This window comes from Dryobates pubescens, chromosome 12 (assembly GCF_014839835.1).
Source record: "Dryobates pubescens isolate bDryPub1 chromosome 12, bDryPub1.pri, whole genome shotgun sequence".
Taxonomy (NCBI): domain Eukaryota; kingdom Metazoa; phylum Chordata; class Aves; order Piciformes; family Picidae; genus Dryobates; species Dryobates pubescens.
This window is the reverse complement of record NC_071623.1, coordinates 17431605-17453224: the sequence shown is the minus strand read 5'-3', so window position 1 is coordinate 17453224 and position 21620 is coordinate 17431605. Positions and strand designations below refer to the sequence as shown.

The following is a 21620-nucleotide window of genomic DNA, read 5'->3' as shown; positions in this document are numbered from 1 at the left end:
AGATGTGAAATAACTAGTATGGTTTTTCAGTCTTTTCTTCAGCTTGAAATACTGGTGCTTGCACAGACAAGTCAGTTTTTTCTGCCTTGTGACACCTTAATCTATATAAAAATTCTATATTTAAAATCTCTTTTTAGCAGAGAGGGATTCTAATATTCTGCACCTTGGCATCCCTTCCTTTTTAACTCCACTTGAAAAGAGAAGCTAATGAAGACCACTAATTATTATAGGCCAGAAGGGTGGAGCAAGTAGGCCAGACAACTTCTTACTTTCCATCTGTGCTCTTATCTAGCCCCTGCACAGTCAATCAAATAACTTGTAAATGCTGGCTTGGGAGCAGTCATTGAACTTGGAGCCAGAGCTAAACTTGGAGCTCCAAACCAGCAGGATATCATTTCATGCTCCATGCTGCCTGTAGGCTGATTAAATTATGAAGGGACACAGGTACTGATTGTAGGGCCTCTTTATGCTACTAATGCAGGAAACAGCTAATTAATTTAGAATTGGAACCATAATACCGAAGTAACATGGTAATCTAGACTACTCAAGTTAGAAGTAACTGTACACTGCCCTAATGAACTTCCTGCCAGGTGAAACCAACCTCATGTGATCCAAACCAACCAACATTCTGTGATCCTCTGGATGAAAACCACTTTTGCTTTAGAATAGTCAAAGCATTTCAAATGAGTATGTTATGTGAAACAGTGCCAGGATTGTAAGAGGCAGTGTATGCTTACCTATAATTTGAGTAGTCTAGATTACCATGTCACTTTGGTATTTTGGTTCCCATTCTGAATTAATCAGATGTTTCCTTCATTAGTAGTATAAAGGATTTCAACATTGGGAAATTCAGATAGCACCCACCTGAAACTTAATTTCAAGGATACCCATAAATTACTGAGCTTGGCCTGTAAACCAAATTTCAACCCTTTTTTAGTATATGGATGGATTCTGCTCTTTCTAGTTAACCACTCCAACAACAACAACTGATGAAGTGATATGGCAAAGGGTCAACACAGAAATTGTATTACTAGGCCTTTTACTTTTGCAGCATTGTCACGGGTCAAGTTGAATCTGCAGCTGTGTGTTCAGTGCCATGCTGCTGTTGTGCCACCTTCAAAATGACAGTGCTGGCTGGAGCAAAGTATCATGGGGCTTGAAGTTCAGATTGTGACATGAGGGGCTTCCCGTTCTGGTTGCTGCTTCTGATTGCCAGTTTTGGGGTGTTGATCTTTTCCACTGGGCTGGCTGCTGCATGCTTGATTGGGGGGAACCCTTTTAGTGCTGCCTTTTACTGCTGCTTCTGCAAGTAGGCTCCAGTAATTGTGTATCATATTATCTCATTAAATTCCATATCTCAACCTAGAGGGTTTTTTCCATGTGTTACTTTTGCTCCCATCAGTGTGGGGGGAGGGGAGCTTGGGAGAGTGGGCTGGTTTAAGCCAGGACAAGAGCCTTTCCCAAGGCTGACTTTCCCAAGTGCATTGTCAAAACAGGGTGTTTGCAGTGAAATGGATGAGAATATTTCTATAAATACAGATCAGGTCAGAACTTCTGGTATTAAGCTTCAGCATATTTAGAAGAGCAAGAGATGGTAAGAATTTGGTGGAATAAATGATACTTTCCTTTGTAAGGCTTTTTCCCCTTGAATGAGTATTTAAGGTACTCTCTGAAATGACCTGGGCAAAGCATGTTTGATTCTTTTCCTATGCATACATTCATGTGATAGTCAGCAATGTTCAGTATCTGCATCACTAAAACAAAAAAAAAAACCCAAACTGTGTTACAGTTTCCATGAAGCATGAAGTTTCTATTGTTGTCTCTTCCTTTGTTTCAGAGGTGTGTAAGATGCCTCTTTTCCTTCCAAGGAGAAGTGTAATGCAGGAAAATGCAAAGTTCAATTCTAATATGTTGAAAGAAAACTAAGAAGCTTCAGTGTTAGCTCCTGGACAGATTTTATCAGCTTGCCTTGAGAGGTAGGAAGTCTTGAAATTCTAGGTATGTCTTTAATTTTAATGCAGATTCATGTTCCTGTCAGAAGAGGTTGCCTTTGGACTGAAGCTCTTCCAGGAGTTCCAGGCTATCCTTAATAAACGCACAATGACAGTGTCTTTCCTGTGGTAGTTACAGTTTTGCTCTTCAAGAGCTATTGGATGCAAACAGAACTTTGAAACTTTTTCTTACAACTTCATTGCCTCTGACCACACAGTTTAGACTCTTCAGGGAGGTAAAAGAAATACCACTTTGTGATATTTTCCAATAAATATTCAGCTCTTACAGATATGCATGGCACAACATACTATTGAGCCAAAATTATCCTCTGTCTTGGAATGTCTTCTACAGGCATCTTCTGGTTGTCAACAATTTTCTTCTCTTTTCTAATTCTTGGTTACTCGTGCTGTCTCTGTCTCTACTGGCCTTCTCTGAACGTGATGTAAGTGATTAGCTACAAGAAGTGCTTCCCTTCTCAAATCCTACTTCCTGTGGGAAGGGAGTAGAAGCTAAAGGACTGTGGTCATGTTTTACTTACTATACTAGAAGTGCACTTTCTTTCCAAGAGTGTTAACTCCTTTCTTGTTTTTGAATTACTGCTCTGCATCCACCTTAGTCCTTATATCAGGCATCTGTACCAGAAGAGGTGTTTGTTGTTCAGACCCAGATCTTGGTGGTCTGTATTCCTAGAAGAGGTTCCCAAGTGCACATGCTTCTTTCTTGAGGCATGGTCAGCTGTATCCCCTTAATATGGAGTATCATCTATTGGAGCTTCTTGCCCTTTACCCTTTGCCATCTCTATCTCATTTTCACAGATAGAACAGCCCTTAAAAACAAAAGGGTCCAGGAGGGCTGGACCTGCTTCAAGAAAGAATTCTTGAAGGCGCAGGACCAGGCTCTGTCAATGTGTCTGAAGATGAGCTGCTGGGGTAGATGGCCAGCCTGGACGGCAATGAGTTTCTGAACAAATTAAGGGGGAAAAAAGAGGGTGTATCATCTTTGGAAGGAAGGAGAGGTTACCCATGAAATGTTTACGGATGTTGCTGGGCCATGTAGGAAAAAAATATTCAGTATATATTCAGTATCACTAAGGTTGGAAGAGACCTCAAAGATCATCGAGTCCAACCTGTCACCACAGACCTCATGACTAGAGTAGGGAAGACACTAGTGCCCACTGCAGGCTTGAATTAGGGAGGCAAAAGCCCATTTAGAGCTTAGGCTGGTCACTTCTGTGAAGGACAACCTCCAATCCTTAGTGGACATGGAGGGTGATACTGTAAGTAAAGATGATTTTCCTGACCTTCCAATCTTCCTGTCTATGGGAAATATAAAAGCATCACTGTGATTATAATGATGAAGGAGCAAAGATTAACTTACAATAGATTTTAAATTAAGAAGAACTATAGGGAGGGGGAAAATAAAAACCAAGGTGTAAAGACATCTTTGAAGCCAAACAGAGATAAACCAAAAGCCTGAAAGCAGGTGTGCTGGTAACAAAGATCAGAATCAAGCAGGTTGAAAAAGACCTCAGAGATCATCAAGTCCAACCTATTACCTAACACCTCATGACAAATCCTTCCGCAACACCTCCTTCAGAAAATACACCTGCAAGTAGTATTTAGCTGAGCATTCCAGTGCTTTATTTCCTTCTAGCTTTTCACAACTACTTCACCTGATCTGGCACCAGATAGAACACTCAAGAATGATTTTTGTAGAGCATCTAAGTGACATAGGGTCAGGTTTTCAAATTTACAGGTGAATTTTTAATGGATGTCAGGTGTTTAACATGGTTCTAATCATCTTGGCAAATGCAGCATGTCTTCTGGTATTTTTTAACACCCCACTAGGCACTTAGCCATGTTCAAGAGATTAAATGCCACTCAATATCAAACATAGCTACACTATGGAATTTAGTGTTATCATAGAATGATCTGGGTTGGAAAAGATCTCCAAGGGTCGTCTGGTCCAAACCCCTTGCAGGCAGCAGGGACATCCTCCACTAGATCAGGTTGCTCAGAGCTTTGGTGAGCCTCACCTTGAATATCTCCAGGGATGGGGCCTCAACTGCCTCCTTGAGCAACCTGTTCCAGTCTTCTATCACCTTCCTGCTAAAGAACTTGTTCCTAACATCGAGTCTAAATCTGCTCTTCTCTCATTTCAAACCATTGTCCCTTGTCCTGTCACTGCAGGCCTTTGCAAACAGTCCTTCAACAGCCTTCTTGGAGCCCCCTTCAGGTACTGGCAGGCTGCTGTTGGGTCTCCCGGGAGCCTTATCTTCTCTGGGCTGGGCACCCCCAGCTCCCTCAGCCTGTCCTTGTAGCAGAGGTGTTCCAGCCCTCTGATCATTCTTGTGGCCCCACTGCATCAGGTCCATGTCCTTCCTGTGCCTGTCACTGTGAGGATTTTTTGGGTGAGGACCAGCTCAGAGACTATGTAAGCAAGTTGAATGGTTTCATTTTGTATTTCATTTTAGAGTTTGCTTTTCTCTCTTCAGTTTAAAGACAGTGGAGTGTAGGTACAGATGTGGTTGGACCTTTAAAATACAACTCAATTTCTCCACTTCAGTGAGTCTGGAGAAGAGAAGGCTGAGAAAGGATCTTATTAATGTTTCTAAATATGTGAGGGGTGACTGTCAAGATGATGATGCCAGGCTCTTTTCAGTGGTACCTAGAGACAGGACAAGGAACAGCAGGTACAAGCCAGAACACAGGAGGTTCTGCCTCAGCATGAAGAGACACTTCTATATGGTAAGGGTGAGAAAGCCCTGGAGCAGATTGCCTAGAGAGGTTGTGGAGTCTCCTTCTCTGGAGACTTTCCAATCCCACCTGGATGCATCCCTGTGAGGCCTGCCCTGGGCAATCCTGCTTTGGCAGGGGGGTTGGGCTTGATGATCTCTGGAGGTCCCTTCCAACCCCTGACACTCTGTGCTTCTATGATACTATACTATAGTAATTTCATTCACAGAAATGTGTGTGTTTGGAAAGAAAGAAAAACAGGTTATGCTCCTATAAATAACTTCAAGTGGTTCATTACTACAGATCTATTGCTTCCTATTAGAAAACCACATTGTAGAAGGGTATCTTCTTCTTTTTCAGAGTGTTACCAAAGGTCACTAACACTCTTTTCAGGAATGTGTTATAGTAATTAACAACATGCTCCAACACCACCATTTTAAAACCCATCCCAGAGCCAGGAGCAAGACCTTCACACAGAGGAGCTCAGCCCCAGTAACAGAGCCCAGCCAGCACCCGTGGGTGGTATTGGAGGAGTCATCAATCCTATTCCTACCTGACCGGGGGGCCACCAGGCCCCCCGGCCTTTGTTGTCACCACCACCGTCACCCAGTGTGCACCATGGGCACTCACCAGAGATGAGAGGAGGATCCTCAGCCCAGATGGGCTCAGCTTAGGGCTTCTCCCTTTCCTGGCAGGGATTAAAAAGGGGAGTGGGTGGGGAGGGCCAAGTGGCCACACCTGGTGTGGGAGGAGACTCCAAGAGAGCCCAGGTGCTCTGGGATTTGAGGGGAAAAACAGGGCAGGTGAGGGACTTCTGGGGTGTCAGGTCTAGGACTAGGGGGAATGGAAAAAAAAATAGAAATGGGTAGATTCAGATTGGATGCTAGGAAGAAGCTCTTCCCCATGAGGGTGGTGAGAGGCTGGCACAGGTTGCCCAGGGAGATGTTTGAAGCCCCATACCCTGGAGTTTTTAAGGCTAGGCTGGATGTGACTCTAATCTGGTGTGAGGTGTCCCTGCCCATGGCAGCGGGGTTGGAACTGGATGATCCTTGAGGTCCCTTCCAACCGCAACAATTCTATGATTCTAAAACAATGTTGCCATTTAGGCTGGATGATAGGAGGAAATTCTTCACAGTAAGAGTGATTGGCCATTGGAATGTGCTACCCAGGGAGGTGGTGGAGTCACTGTCCCTGGAAGTGTTTACAATAAGACTGCATGAGGTACTTGGTGCCATGGTTTAGTTGATTAGTTGATGCTGGGTGATAGGTTGGACTTGATGATCTTGAAGGTCTTTTCCAACCTGGTTAAGTCTGTAACACACTCCAGCATGAGGAAAAGGCAGAGGTACTTAACACCTTCTTTGCCTCAATTTTTAATAGCAAGATAGGTTATCTTCCAGAAAACTGGCCTCCTGAGCTGGCAGATAGAGTCAGGGAGCAGTATAGTTCTCCTGTAACCCAGTATAGTTCCCCTGTGACCCAGGAGGAAGTAGTTAGAGACCTGCTTAGCCACTTGGATCCACACAAGTGCATGGGACCAGATGGGATCCAGCCTAGGGTGCTGAGAGAGCTGGCACATGAGCTGGCCAAGCCTCTCTCCATCATTTTTCAACAGTTCTGGCTCACTGGAGAGGTCCCAGATGACTGGAAGCTGGCTAACGTGATGCCCATCCACAAGAAGGGCCAGAAGAAGGAACCAGGGAATTGCAGGCCAGTCAGCCTGACCTCAGTGCCAGGCAAGATTGTGGAACAGGTCATCTTGAGTGCAATCACACAGCACTTACAAGATGGCCAAGGGATCAGGCCCAGCCAGCATGGATTTAGGAAGGGCAGGTCCTGCCTGACCAACCTGATCTTCTTCTATGATCAGGTGACTGTCTGGTGGATGTGGGGCAGGCTGTGGTAGTAGTCTACCTGGACTTCAGCAAGGCCTTCGACACCATCCCCCACAGCAAACTCCTGGCCAAGCTGTCAGCCCATGGCTTGGATGGGAGCACACTGCGATGGGTTAGGAACTGGCTGGAGGGCCGAGCCCAGAGAGTGGTGGTGAATGGTGCCACATCCAGCTGGCAGCCAGTCAGTAGTGGTGTGCCCCAGGGATCAGTGCTGGACCCCATCCTGTTCAATATCTTTATTGATGATCTGGATGAGGGGATTGAGTCCATCATCAGTAAATTTGCAGACAACACCAAGCTGGGAGCAAGTGTTGAGCTGTTCAAGGGTAGGAGAGCTTTGCAGAGGGACCTTGACAGGCTGGACAGATGGGCAGAGTCCAAGGGCATGAGATTTAACACATCTAAGTGCCAGGTTCCACACATTGGTCACAACAACCCCATGCAGTGCTACAGGCTGGGGTCAGAGTGGCTGGAGAGTGGCCAGGCAGAGAGGGACCTGGGGGTACTGGTTGATAGTAGGCTGCACATAAGATAGCAGTGTGCCCAGGTGGCCAAGAAGGCCAATGGCATCCTGGCCTCTATCAGGAATAGTGTGGCCAGAAGGAACAGGGAAGTCCTTCTGCCCCTGTACTCAGCACTGGTTAGGCCACACCTTGAGTATTGTGTCTAGTTCTGGGCTCTTCAGTTTAGGAAAGATGTTGACTTGCTGGAGTGTGTCCAAAGAAGGGCTACAAAGCTGGTGAGGGGTCTGGAGCACAAGCCCTACAGCTGAGGGAGCTGGGGTTGCTTAGCCTGGAGAAGAGTAAGCTCAGGGCAGACCTTATAGCTGTCTGGAGCTACCTGAAGGGAGGTTGTAGCCAGGTGGGGGTTGGTCTCTTCTCCCAGGCAACCAGCACCAGAACAAGAGGACACAGTCTCAAGCTGCACCAGGGGCGGTTTAGGCTGGGTGTTAGGAAGAAGTTTTTCACAGAAAGTGATTGGCCATTGGAATGTGCTGCCCAGGGAGGTGGTGCATTCACCATCACTTGGAGGTATTTAAGAAGAGACCAGATGGGGCACTTGGTGCCATGGTTTAGTTGATTAGATGATGTTGGGTGATAGGTTGGACTTGATGATCTCAAAGGTCTTTTCCAACCTGGTCAATTCTATTCTATTCTATTCTAACAGGTCTTGAAATGTACCAATGAATCAGCTTCTCTTTGTTTTCATGTTAGTATCCTTTTGTACTTAGGACTTCACAGGCAAGTTCCTCCATGTCTTAGAAGCTGTTCAGAATGAGTGCAGATAAATTTTGGAGGTATATCTTAAGACATTCAGTGCTCGGCACTTCTTTATTTCTTACTGTTAACCCAACCACTGCAAAAACTTTGTGTTGCCTTGGAGTGGTTCCTCTCTCTTGTACAGCATCTGCTTAGACTAAATGCTTCCCAATTATGGGTGGCTCTTTTCATTTTCCCACGTTCGTAGAACCATAGGACAATTCCGGTTGGATTACAAGCTCAAGAGGCCTGTAGTCCAGTTAGCTGCAAAGTCAGAGCAGGTTTACTTATGGCTTTATCAGGTCAAGAAACAATACAAAACATGGGGTGTTAAATATACTCTCACTTTTGTATTTGAACAGGACACTGCCTTTTTTGAAGACCCCCGAGTTTTTTGTTTCGTTTGGGGTAAGGATTCAGTACCCTTTTCTCAAAGATTGTCCTATTGAATTTTCAGTTGTGTTAGGAAAAGTTGTAGAGGTATTGAAGTCAGCTGATGTCATTTGAATATTCTTGAGTGGGCAAGCCATGCTTGTGTGTTTCTTGAAAAGTGTTCTTACTGCTGTAATGTACAGAACTGTCTCATAAACCTCTAGTCATACCTTTCCTAGCTGTGTCTCATAGCCGTGGACTCAAAAGTGGGGGGAGAAGCTATAAAATCAAAACAAATGAAACAAATTAACCCATCTCCCAGGCTCTGTGTTCTTCCTCTGAAGATGTAAATCATCCCAGAAGGATTTGTTCAGGAAGGTAGGTGAGCTGTAAATGTATATATTTCAGTTGGGTCTTTTTGCAAATGAGAAGCCATTTTCCTGAGATTATTTGTCAGTATGTGGTGGTTGTTTCATATGTGCTGTCCACATGTTCTGTGCCCAGAAATCCATAAAAATTGTGGGCATGTGTTTTAGATAAACAAAGATGAGCTAGGGATTATGAATAAGGTAATGCCTAGTGTGTTCTGTACCTTTTCAACCACGTGCTTGAGGCACCAAAAAGAAAGGATGTAGGCACAGCCTAAAGCATTCTTAGGGCTAAAGATGTCTCCAGATTTAATATATGATATATTTAGAAGTGAATATGCTCTGGACAGCAGTTTTAGCAAGAACTGGGTATTTTTCAATGGTTCTATTTAATAGTCTACTATTACCTTTATTTACAACAGTTTCCACAATATATCTCCTGGTTGCTTCTGTCTTTGTGCATTTCTCTGAAATGCTGCTCCAGTTTTATTTCTACAGCTGAAAAGGGTTATAAAAATTCATTGTTCTGTGGTGCACTCTACTCAGTAGCACTAAGTAATAAAAACATGGTTGTCACAGATTTTTAAGGTGTGCTTTTTAAGAACATAGGAATGAAATATTACTCTTGATGTGATCTGTTAGGAAACATTTCTTTGCATTACTTTTGTTCAACGTGGGTGATTTTATCAAGAGTTCTTGATTTTTAGGTTAGTTTCAAGGCTGGGGGAAGAGGTGATAGAAAGCATGCCTGAGGAAAAGGACTTGGGGGTACTGGTGGATGAGAAGCTGGGCATGAGTAGATGGTGTGCACTTGCAGCCCTGAGTGCCAGTCACACTCTGGGCTGCATCAAGAGATGTGTGGCCAGCAGATCAGGAGAGGTGATTCTGCCACTCTGCTCCAGTACTGCAGTACTGCATCCAGCTCTGGAGCCCTCAATACAGGAAGGACATGGACCTGATGGAGCAAGTCCAGAGGAGGGCCATGAAAATGATTAGGTGGCTGAAGCACCCGTCCTATGAAGACAGGCTGAGGGAGCTGGGGTTGTTCAGCCTGGAGAAGAGGAGGCTCCAGGGAGACTGAAGGGCTACTGGAGGGCTGGAGAGAGACTGTTTTATGAAGGCCTGCAGGGATAAGAGAAAGGGCAATGGTTTTAAATTTGAGTAGATTGGATGTTAGGAAAACATTCTTTACAATGAGTGTGGTCGAGCACTGGAACAGGTTGCCCCAAGAGATGGTTGAGGCCCTATTCCTGAAGATACTCAAGGTGAGGCTTGATGGGGCTCTAGGCAACCTGATCTCGTTGAGGATGTCCCTGCTTACTGCAGGCCGGTTGGACTAGATGACTTTTATAGGTTCCTTCCAACCTGGGTGATTCTGTGATTCTGAAAATTGAGCTTCTTCCAACAAATTTGTTCAGTTTACCTAGGCTGCAAGAGACCGGGAGCCATATGGCCACAATTAGTGTCACTGTAAATGAGTAAGTCAGTCCTGGTGACAGGCATGGCATATTTACAAAGTTTTGTTTACCTTTAACCACAGTAGCACAGCTTCCTGTGAGAGCAGTGTGATTATGTGTGGTTCTGCAGAAAGCTAAGTGTTACTAATTCTTGGTTTATGGTCAATTTTAAATTTCATTTAGTTTTTCACTTCAAGCATAAACAATCAATTTGAAGCCAAATCAACAATGAAGGAAGGATTTTTAAGGCATTAACTAATGCATGTGCTCTGTGTTGGTCTGCTACAGGGGATGAATGTCACAATTTTCGCTTTCTTTTTTTTTTGTCCCTGAACTCTCTGGCTATTCTAGTACTACAGAACAGTTGTTAATAATCTGAAAGGAGCAGAACATCTTTTGTGTAAAAATCTAGTTAAATTTACATAGTTTAACTTGGTTGTGTTTAAAGGTAATTAAGCACAATTTAAACATCGACCACTGCTGAAGGGTGGTTTTAGAAGACTGCTGGTTTATATACCTCTAGGCTTTGCACTTCTATCGAAGGATTTTGCTGTCTGTATTGCTTTCAGCTGACTGGACCCACTAGAAGGGATGGGAGAACAGGCTACCACCCCCCACAGTGGTGCAGTGCCAGTTAGATTGTATATTCTACACCGTGATAACATCATGCTCACTGCATGACAGGAAGGGGTTGGCTAGGGCTTGGAGCACACAGCTCCTCCTGACACCCTGACTGCTGGTGCTGGGCTGGATGTTCAAATGAAGAGTCTCCTCTACCCATCATACAACTGACACCATGTGGATTGCACTGGTGACACAACAGGCTCAAATAGGAAGTCCTAACTGCCTGGGAATCTTAGAAGTCATCAGAAACTGGCCAGAAGGCAGAGATTTTGGGATGTTACCAGAGGAGGTGACACGTGCTGAGGAGGCCTCGCCATACAATGAAAAGTGACCTGCCCTGTTCACTGACAGGTCCTGCTGCATTGTGGGAAAGCACTGAGGTGGAAGGCCCCTGCATGGAGTCCCACCTGATGGGTTGTAGAAGCTGCTGAGGGAGAAGTTGGATTGAGTCAGTTTGCAGGGGTGAAAGCTTTAGATAGTGCTGAGCAAGAAATATGGCCAATGCTCTATATCTGTACAGACTCCTGGATGCTGGCAAATGCTTTGTGGGGGATGGCTACAGCAGTGGAAGGAAAACAACTGGCAGTGCAGGGGTAAACTCATTAGGGCAGCTGAATTGTAGCAAAGTATTGGTCTTAGGCAGAGAACTTCTTGACCATAGTATGTCATGCGGATGCCCATGTACCCAAGAATCAAGCCACTCAACAGTATCAAAACAACCAGCTGGTAAATCAAGCTGCTGTGATTCAAGTGGCTTAGGTGGATCTGGACTGGCAACATAAAGGTGAATTATGTCTATCTTGGTGGGCCTTCTAACCATCAAGGAAGGGATGCAACATAGAGATGGGCTCAAGATCAAGGAGTGGACTTAACCATGGACACTATTGCACAAGTTATCCATGAATGTGAAATGAGTGCTGCAGTCAAACAGGCCAAGCAGGTAAAGTCTCTGTGGTATGAGGGGTAATGGCTGAAATGTAAATATGGGGAAGCCTGGCAGATTGATTACATCCCACTGCCACAAACTTGCCAAGGCAAATGTTATGTGCTTACAATGGTAGAAGCAACCACTGGATGGCTGAAAACATATTCAGTGTCCTATGCCACTGCTCAGAACACCATCCTGGGCCTTGAAAAACAAGTCCTGTGGCAGCATGGCACCCCAGAAATAGCTGAGTCAGATAGTGGGACTAATTTTTGAAACATCCTTATAGAATACATAGAATAGAATAGAATACATAGAATAAACCAGGTTGGAAGAGACCTTCAAGATCATCGCGTCCAACCCTTCACCAATCCAACACCACCCAAGCAACTAACCCACAGCACCAAGCACCCTGTCAAGTCTTCTCCTAAAAACCTCCAGTGATGGCGACTCCACCACCTCCCCAGGCAGCCCATTCCAATGTGCAATCACTCTTTCTGTATAGAACTTTTTTCTAACATCCAGCCTGAACCTCCCCTGGCGCAGCCTGAGACTGTGTCCTCTTGTTCTGGTACTGCTTGCCTGGGAGAAGAGACCAACATCTGTCTGTCTACAACCTCCCTTCAGGTAGTTGTAGAGAGTAATAAGGTCACCCCTGAGTCTCCTCTTCTCCAGGCTAAGCAACCCCAGCTCCCTCAGCCTCTCCTCGTAGGGCTTATGTTCCAAACCCCTCACCAACTTTGTTGCTCTTCTCTGGACTCGTTCCAGCAAGTCAACATCCTTCCTAAACTGAGGGGCCCAGAACTGGACACAGTACTCGAGGTGCGGCCTAACCAGTGCAGTGTACAACTTGGATCCAGGAGCATGGCATTGAGTGGGTGTTATCATATCCCCTGTCACACAACAGCTGCTGGGAAGGTCGAACATTACAGCAGCCTGCTAGAAAACATCCTGAGAGCAGTTGGAGCAGGGACCTTTAAAAGCTGGGGTGCACATCTAGCAAAAGCCACTTGGCTGATTAACTCCAGAGAACCTACTAATGGAGCTGGCTCCGCCCAATCCAAACTGCCATATGCTGTAGAAGGAGACAGATTTCCCATGGTTCACATGAAGCATATTCTAGGGGAGAAGGTCTGAGTGAGTCCTGCTTCAGGTAAAGGCAAACCCATGGGATTGCCTTTGCCCAGGGACCTGGGTGTACCTGATGGGTGAGTCAGGAGGTTGGAGAAGTCTGTTGTGTATCCCAAAGTGGTCTTACTTTGGGTGAGAATAGACAGTAAATGATGTATGTTGTAGGATGTTAATTACTGCTGAGCATGACACAGATGGTATAGAATAAGGGGCAGATAATTTATTGACTTGAACTGACTGGCCCCAATAGAAGGGGCAGGGCTATTCCCCACACACACCCTGGACAGGTGTGCACAGAGCCACCTGGATTATATGTTCTACACCATGCTAACATCATGCTCACTGCATGACAGGAAGGGGTTGGCCAGGGCTTCTGGGGCTTGAAGTATATTCTGTAGCTTGCAAAGTTTCCTGTTCCATGTTTTCCCAACTTCCAGGCAGGGCTGTGTCCCTTTACTTACGGTTTCAGTTTGTGCTGTCCGTGGGCTGTTCACATTCTGTCTGTTGCCCTGCTGCTGCATAGGCTGGTATTTTTTGTTTCCTTTGTATAATCTGATATCCCTGTAATAGAGTAGTAAATTGTCTTTTTACTGCAAAACAAAACAGGGAAAAGATTTGTCACAACAAAAGCCCAAGTCATCATGGTGGGGAGTGGAGTACATACCAGAATTTGACTGCCTTGATCTGCTTCAGGTGCTTTGATCAAAAACAACTTCAGCTCCCTGTAGACTCTTTTAGTTAGAATTAATAAGTGGATTACTTAACAAGCTAAGTAATTTAGTATTCTGGCCAGGTAAATGAGCTTTCATACAGGACAGATTTTAATTTTTTTTACAAACAATTCTAAAATCAATCTCTACACCATGTTTCAAAACTAATCCATTCAGTTTGATGAAACTGGAGGATATTTTTCTTGGAGATCTAGTATAGCAAGTAAATGTTGGGAATTACATGCTGTATAAAAACGTTAAGTAATTACTTTGCCAGTGTGTTATGTACATATTTGAATGTCCTCAAGTTGTTACTGCTTCATGAAAATTTAGACCATCTGGATTTGATTTTTGCTTTTGGTCTTCTGCCATGACCCTTACAATCACCTAAGCTATTTTTATGCAGTATGTAATACCATTAGCTATCCAAGCCTCTGAGTCCTTTTCCCTCAGTAAGCATGATAAGTACTCTTCCCACAAACATGTCTCCCCTACTTCAGTTTTTGCTTAAGCATGGATGTATTATTTGGTCTAGTGCTTTGTAGTTCAGAAATTGTCTCCTCACCTGAAAGTTCTAAAATTACTTTACCTAGAGCTGTTAATCTCTGTTATACAATTGCTGAGGAACTTCAGAGCTCTAGGATTGAAGAACAAGCTTTGTTGAACAGTACGATGAACTTAGGAACCTCTGTATTCTGATTTTACAGCAAAGTAAAACCTATTGTGGTTTTGTTATAGGTGAGGCCACTTCCTGTACATTTCACCCTCTGTAGCAATCTGTGATATATTTATGCAAAGTCACAGAAGAGTCTTCTCAGCGTATCCCAAATTAATCTGTATGCTTCTGCTTTTTTTGGGTCAGGGTGTAATGTGGAGCTGAACCTGGTATTTCTGATACGTAGCTCAGGACAACTATTGCTTGTCAAGGCTGTTCCAACCAGGCTTTTGAAATGCGTGGATGGGATTACTTTCCTTCCCTTTTGGTCTTGTGTGGTGTATGACCCACAGATGTATGATGGGATAAAGATGGGCACACAGGCTCCATGTACATGGTACATGGTAACTATGCTCTTATCTTCTTAATGTGTCACCTTTGACAAAGATTATATTGTCATGTTTGTTTTTCCTGTGTGGTAGGTTTCTTGTGCAGTGAAAGGATACAGAGTGTGTATATAGACAGATTCCTTTAGCATTTCAGGAGCATAACGGTCAGAGCTAGAGAACTCTAGTCAGCACTTGGCAATTAGTAACTCTGCTTTAATTGGATTGTCATTGTTACTGTGCAGTAGCATTTGCTTAGATCTCACATTAACTATTGTTAAATTGCCAGTTACTTAGTTTCTAATTTTTACTTTCTAATTCTCCCTCTAGATGGTAAAAGCAATCCAAGTTCTACGTATCCATCTGCTTGAGCTAGAAAAGGTTAATGAACTCTGCAAGGATTTCTGTAGTCGTTACATTGCCTGCCTGAAGACAAAAATGAACAGTGAAACTCTGTTAAGTGGAGAGCCTGGGAGTCCTTATTCACCTGTGCAATCTCAGGTATGTTTCAAATACAGTAAAGTAGCGTTTAGCTTAGAAAGTTAAAACTGTGTTTCTATTGCTATTAGTTTACCAACAGAGTTTCTGCAGTGGCTTTCACTTTCTCAGAATCAGTTATTAAGACTAGAAAGAACTCCAGGGTTTTATTGTGTATACCTGCGTGCCACTGCCTGATGGAGAAATTTATTGAAATGTGCCAGAACAGAGAGTCCTTTTCTTTGCCTGTCTTTTACGTTTTTCCCTCAGTTCAGCAAATGGAGATACTCAGAATAGTCTGGATTTGCTCTTTTTTTGGAAGAAGGCTAGAAAACAGAATAAAGGAGAACAGTAATTTCCTGTTAAGAAGGTCTCCTTAGTCTAGTCTGCTTCATTAAAATATTGAAATGGCTAATACTTTTTATGCAGTCTGTATTCTGGACCAAAGAGACAATGTCTGGTGGATTAGAGTTGCGATATTTGGGATGTAGTTACGAACAATATCCATTTCTGTACGTCTGAACCTCAGATTATGTATTGTTGACGTTACTCAAACGCAATAACCAATTGCATATTTTGGTAGCAAATTATCAGCAGTTAATTAACAACAGTTAGTACATTAGGGTTGATGCTTCTGCCATTAGGTGCTGGAAAGTGAGCCTTGCCATCTGAGTACCTATTAGGTATCTAGTCTTAGGAGGTGGACCTTCTCTGTCTTGCTAATACATTTGATGCTATTTATTCTGAAAAGCCCCGGTGACTTGTAAACGCTATTAGACTCTCCACACTTCAGGAGTCCAAACAATATCAGATAAAAAAAACAACTTCTACTTTTTTCTTTTTTTTTGGTGTCCATTACAGGCTTTTGTAGAGACAGGAGGGACTGAATTTTGCATTTTGTAACAATAGAGTTTATTCATATGTATTAAAGAATATGTAAGCGTTTGCATGGTCAGGGTCGAGTAAGAACTGTCTTGAGCAGAACAAAGCATACCATGCATCATTTTGAAATGGAAGGAATTAAGGTAGCAACTAAAACTCTAAAGCTTTGATGCTTGTAATAAGAGCATCAAAGTTCTATTTCATATGTCCTTTTTCCTTCGTGCCTTTAGAAACTGTTTCTTTTAGTATTTACATACCTAGAATCATTTCTCTCCTAAAATTTCTCAAGACACTTTTATGTCTTTTCTAACAGTTGTTTTCCTGAGGGTTTTCTAAGGTAATGGTTGGTGATAATGAGAAAGTTAATGTAGGTAATGATGAACCTCTAATGAAGTCTCTTTCTCTTTGAAGTTAATCCTGTGATTAGACTCCAAATGTACTTTTAGTGTCAAAATTACACAAGCATGCTTTATCTTCTTAAAAAAGAAAATTAAGGAAAATGCAAGCAACTAATTGTTTTATTTTTCTAGCAAATTCCAAGTGCCATTGCAGGCACACTCAGTCCCCAAGGGATTATGGTGCCAGCATCAGCATTGCAGCAGGGAAATGTAACTATGGCAACAGTAGCAGGTATGACACAGAAAAGAAAAACTGGCACCTTGCTCTTTGTTTTGTTTTCTTTCATAGTTGTTACCAAAAATACAAAAATACTTCTAAAATGCTTTTGCACTCTATTGTTATTGAAGTTGTTCTTACAGAGTCAAGCACCTTACTGGTTTCTCAATGTTTAACTGATGTGTGTACTGAGTATGCATGTTAGTGGAGGTTACATATTAAGAGATCTTTCTGTGCAGTTCTGCTTTTGTAAAGACAGTTCAAAGACTAGGGTGGTTTACTTTTTTTGTTTTCCTTTCAGAAAGGTAATTTTGTTTGACAAAAGCATGCATTATCTAAACTGTTGCACTTGATAGCTGTTTCATGCTTTATGGAGTTCAGAACCACAGGCACAAATCTGTGAAAACCTTGATGTCCAAGTTGTTCTCCTCTTATATGGAGCTGGTGTGTGAACTAGAATAGAATAGAATTAACCAGGTTGGAAAAGACCTTTGAGAACATCAAGTCCAACCTATCACCCAACACCATCTAATCAACTAAAGCATGGCACCAAGCACCCCATCCAGTCTCTTCCTAAACACCTCCAGTGATGATGACTCCACCACCTCCCTGGGCAGCATATTCCAACGGCAAATCACTCTTTCTGTGAAGAACTTCTTCCAAACATCCAGCCTAAACCTCCCCTGGTGCAGCTTGAGATGTGTCCTCTTGTTCTGGTGCTGCTTCCCTGGGAGAGGAGACCAACCCCCACCTGGCTACAATTTCCCTTTGGGTAGTTGTAGAAAGGAATAAGGTCTGCCCTGAGCCTTCTCTTCTGCAGGCTAAGCAACCCTGGCTCCCTCAGCCTCTCCTCACAGGGCTTGTGCTCCAAACTCTTCACCAGTTTTGTTGCCCTGCAATGTTGTATTGTGCTTCTAAGTAAGGTTTTAAAACAAACATAAAACCCCCTTGACTACAAAGTCAGCAAAGCAATGCAGTCTGTTTCCACAGCGTATACTTGCAGAGGGGTTTATCCTGAAACACCGTATGTGCTTTGTGGCTTTGGTGCCTCTATGTCATTCACTGAGATTCTGTCATCTTAGTTGACCCCAAACACATAGGTGTCACTCAGCTGACTGCCCTAACTGCTTGACACACATAGGTGTGGTTCAGATGTTGTGACCCTTCTTGGCCAAAGAACTAGCTCAGTTAGAACAAGCAGCTGGTTTATAGCATGACAATAATAGCATTTTCCTTTGAAAATAGATTTAGAATGCCTAAAATAGAGGAAAACAAGCAATTTTCATGCAGGTTTTGTAGCAAAGAGCACATCTTACATGTTTACTAGAAAAAGGCAGTTGATAGAACCAAAACTGTTTTGTTGTCTACAGTGCTGATTTGTTTGTGTGTTAAAAGAGAACATTATTTGGAGGGCTTTTACTTACCTGTAATCTTTGATGTTTCATTTTAAGGGGGTACAGTGTATCAGCCAGTCACTGTAGTCACTCCACAAGGTCAAGTGGTGACACAAGCACTGTCACCGGGGACTATTCGGATCCAGAACTCTCAGGTTTGTTTCATGGGTTTCATGAGGTAGTATTCTGGGTTCATATATATGTAACTGTTTTAAGAGGTTTGGTTTAATTTTGATAGGCTTTCAGAACAAGCTCTGTGTGCACATGCATAATAACTAATGTAAAATTACATGAGCACTGCTGTAGGAGTTGAACTAGGGTTAGGACTGGATAGATTTACTGTATTGCATTATGGTGTCACACTGCTGTTGTCAGAAACTTTACTTTTTATCATGATGACAACCACTAGTACTGTGGACATAGCTGTATTTCACAATTTATGTATGTAGAGAAACATTTTGTCATGTAAACTCCAAAGTACTCAGCTGGGACTGAGAGATCTTCACATTGGGCTCAGTTATGTCATACCCTAATAAAGGTAAGGGCCAGTGCCCTTTTGGGAAGTCTCTTAAGAGTTGAATCTAGAGAGCTCAAAGAAGCAACTAAAGACAAGGAAACATGAAAACTAGACCATCTTCAGTTATGGAAAACCTTGCTAGCTTTCTCTTGGGTCAGGAAGGAATCAATTGGGTCTGGAATCAATTAAAAATGTGAACGAGGAGCTGACATCTCCACAGCATAAAATCTGTTGTTAGTCATTGACTCTTTTTCCTTCTGACCTTCTAACCAAAAAAGTATGCATAGAGTATTGTTATTTTTCTTTTTATTGGCCATAACATATATGTACTTACCCATGTTCTCCCCTAGAATGCATGTGGTTCTGTTCTCAGATACCTTTCAGAAAGAAATGTGTAAGATTATGGGCCTAGACTTGAAGTGGTTTTGAAGAGAAAAGCTTTTATACCTCATAAAAAAACCCAGATCAAACAAACAAACCCCAAACAACTGAGTGTAAAATAATGCCTGTAGCTATAAATAATAATAATAATAAAAGCATTTGACTTTATTAGTGTGTGTGTGTGTATGTATATAAGTAAATACAATATACACACACACATGTGTAGCTCCTCTGGATGTTACTAGGAATGTCCAAACCCACCTATGCAGTTTTGGACATGTATTCCTTGTCACCCATGAGAAATTCTGCTTCAAATTCTTTTTCAGGGCTTCAGAATGCTGTGAGGTAGGGAAAGCTATTGAGGTAGAGAGCTATTGAAAATTCATTATAAAGCCTCTGTATACAAGGAGATTATTTGGAATGAAAATCATTGTTTTTGGAAATAAAAACATGCTCAAATATGTGTTTGTGGTAATATGACAGCTTAAGTCATTTAAAACTTGTTTCATTCAAGACATAGGCACGATGACTGACTTGAAGAAACTGCTCTGTATTGTCTAAAAAACCTGATTTAGAATTATTTCAGTTGTGTCTAAAATATTCTCATATGCAGTTGATAGCCGTTTCTTCTTATCTCTGCATAAGAATTTAAGAAGATATTCCCTAAATGTTCAGATAAATGAGATGTGCAAATTATTTGATGTATCCATAGGAAGTGAAAAAGAAAGCAAAAGCAGAAAAGAAATGTGAATCCTTAGGAAAATAGTAAGAGTGTTGTAGAAATGGAATTAAAGGTTGTACCAGATAATACCTTCCTGCTCTTTGAGAATTGAGATGTAATTATTTAGCAGGACTTTTAGCATCTTTTTTTGCATGTCTACCGTAATAACAAATTTTACTGTAAGTCTTTAAATCAGCACTTACTTCACAGCTTCTATGGTTTGTTTGCACCCAGTGTGTATTTAGCATTGTGGGTTTTAATTGCTCTTCACATGTGTGAATGACTACATAGGGTGGCAAGGCAATCAGATCCCTAGGGTCGTGTAGATTAATACAGAGGGTCGTTAACTTGACAAGTGCTACATAGGTGGATTTTATTCTGAATTACAGCAAATCAACATTTGGCTGTTGTCACAGGATCACATACACAGCCTGAAAACAGCTGTAATTCTTAGAACAGAAGTTACATGAAATGTGAAAACTACAGAAACCTGATACAGCATTTTCCCTGGATAAAGACATTTTGGAATGCTATTGTAGGAGAGCTGCTATTGTAAGTGCTCCCTAGCAATTAAAGTAGCTTTTTATAATCAGCATACCCCAAGCCTAATTTCTTTTCATTCCCTTCTATAAATGAGTTATTCACACATTGATACAGAATACTGCTATTACTATGTTAACTGCCTTATTTCTTCTAAAATTATATGTGCAGCTTCAGTTGCAATTAAACCAAGATCTAGGCATCTTGCATCAAGATGATGGCTCATCAAAAAATAAAAGAGGAGTTCTTCCCAAGCATGCTACGAATGTGATGAGATCTTGGCTTTTTCAGCACATAGGGGTAAGGACTGAACACCATCAGCAGTCACAGGTTTTTATGCAGCTCTTATGTGGTCTGTGGTGATTTTACTTCATAAAGAAGGGGAATTTATTCTGTTTTCATTTGTGTAATCTCAGTTCGGTTTTCCCTGAAGACATTTGGAGTAGCTCCAGAGTCTAATGCCAGTTGATTTGATTTGCATAAATACATATCCTGAAAGGATAAATGGGTCTGAAGTTGTATCACAGTGTTGAGTTGATTGGTAATTTGTCTTCACGGCTGACAAATGATGCAGGGAAACTGCATGTACTCTTCTTATGTTACGTACACTCTCTTCATCTGTTTAGTTAAAAGTAGCTTTATTTAACTGAAAAATGTGTGTCAGTACTCTCATATGACATTGCCTTTAGGCAGCATAACTAATTAAATCATATCACATGCTGTGTTGCCCAGAGATCACGCTGTTTAATAAAGAGTTTCAGCCATGAGAAGCTTCTTCCTCTGAATTACACATCAGCAGTTTAATGGTATCATACACACTTTCAAGGATAAAATCAATTTTGTGTAGTAAAGCACTCTTTGGTAAATGATTTTTATCTGTGAAAGTTTGTTTCTGAAGTTTGGGTTTTAATGAGTCAGATGGTTTTAATCTAGTGTTTTTAATCAGTTGTAATGAAGGAGTCCTTATTTTTGATGAGGAGATGAAACAAGCTCAGGCCTTTTTTGTTTGCTTTCTTGTTCTGTTTAGCATCCATATCCAACAGAGGATGAGAAGAAACAGATTGCAGCACAAACAAATCTGACACTACTTCAAGTTAACAACTGGTAAGAGTAAAAACTCTTACTTAATGTCTGTCATTGTCTCTACAGGCTTACAACCTAGAGCAATAGTTAAGAGTATAACCTGGAGTTGAACTTAATGTTATATATGTGACCAAATACATATAAAAACACAAGAGTTATGCACTGATACAAAAGCATATTATTTTTATAGTAAGTTGTAGTAGTACTTGTGCCATTTAAATTATGTAAGGACACCAGAAAACTGCAGCATTAAGGACTTACATTCTGGTTTATTGCTGAAAAAGATGCAAGTACTCTTGTCTCTCTTGCAAGTGAAGAAATTAAAGTTTAAAGGTGTAGTGAACTGAAAAGCGCTTTTTGGTGATCATGGTTGCTAATGTTTAGGAAGTTTCTGTCAACAGGTATTAATTCTGCTCTCGTATCAAAGGTTGCTTTCCTCTGAGCACTGATGTCTGAATGGAGAGTGTCAGTACCTCAACTCCTCTAGTGCATGGTTCAGTT

The 21620-nt window shown here is 42.1% G+C and overlaps 1 protein-coding gene across 2 annotated transcripts in view; it reads left to right on the top strand.

Moving 5' to 3' along the window:
* PKNOX1 (PBX/knotted 1 homeobox 1) overlaps positions 1 to 21620 on the top strand; it is a 50725-nt gene that overhangs the window by 23188 nt on the left and 5917 nt on the right. Inside the window, exons 1-6 of one of the 2 annotated variants that reach the window (XM_054165795.1) lie at positions 8244 to 8289; positions 14840 to 15010; positions 16399 to 16498; positions 17935 to 18032; positions 20208 to 20336; positions 21064 to 21140. In XM_054165795.1, the coding sequence (XP_054021770.1) occupies positions 14840 to 15010; positions 16399 to 16498; positions 17935 to 18032; positions 20208 to 20336; positions 21064 to 21140 (575 nt within the window). In that variant the 5' untranslated portion in view covers positions 8244 to 8289. Of the gene's footprint in view, positions 1 to 8243; positions 8290 to 14839; positions 15011 to 16398; positions 16499 to 17934; positions 18033 to 20207; positions 20337 to 21063; positions 21141 to 21620 lie in introns of those variants that run through there. The other variant, XM_054165793.1, reaches the window with a different exon arrangement.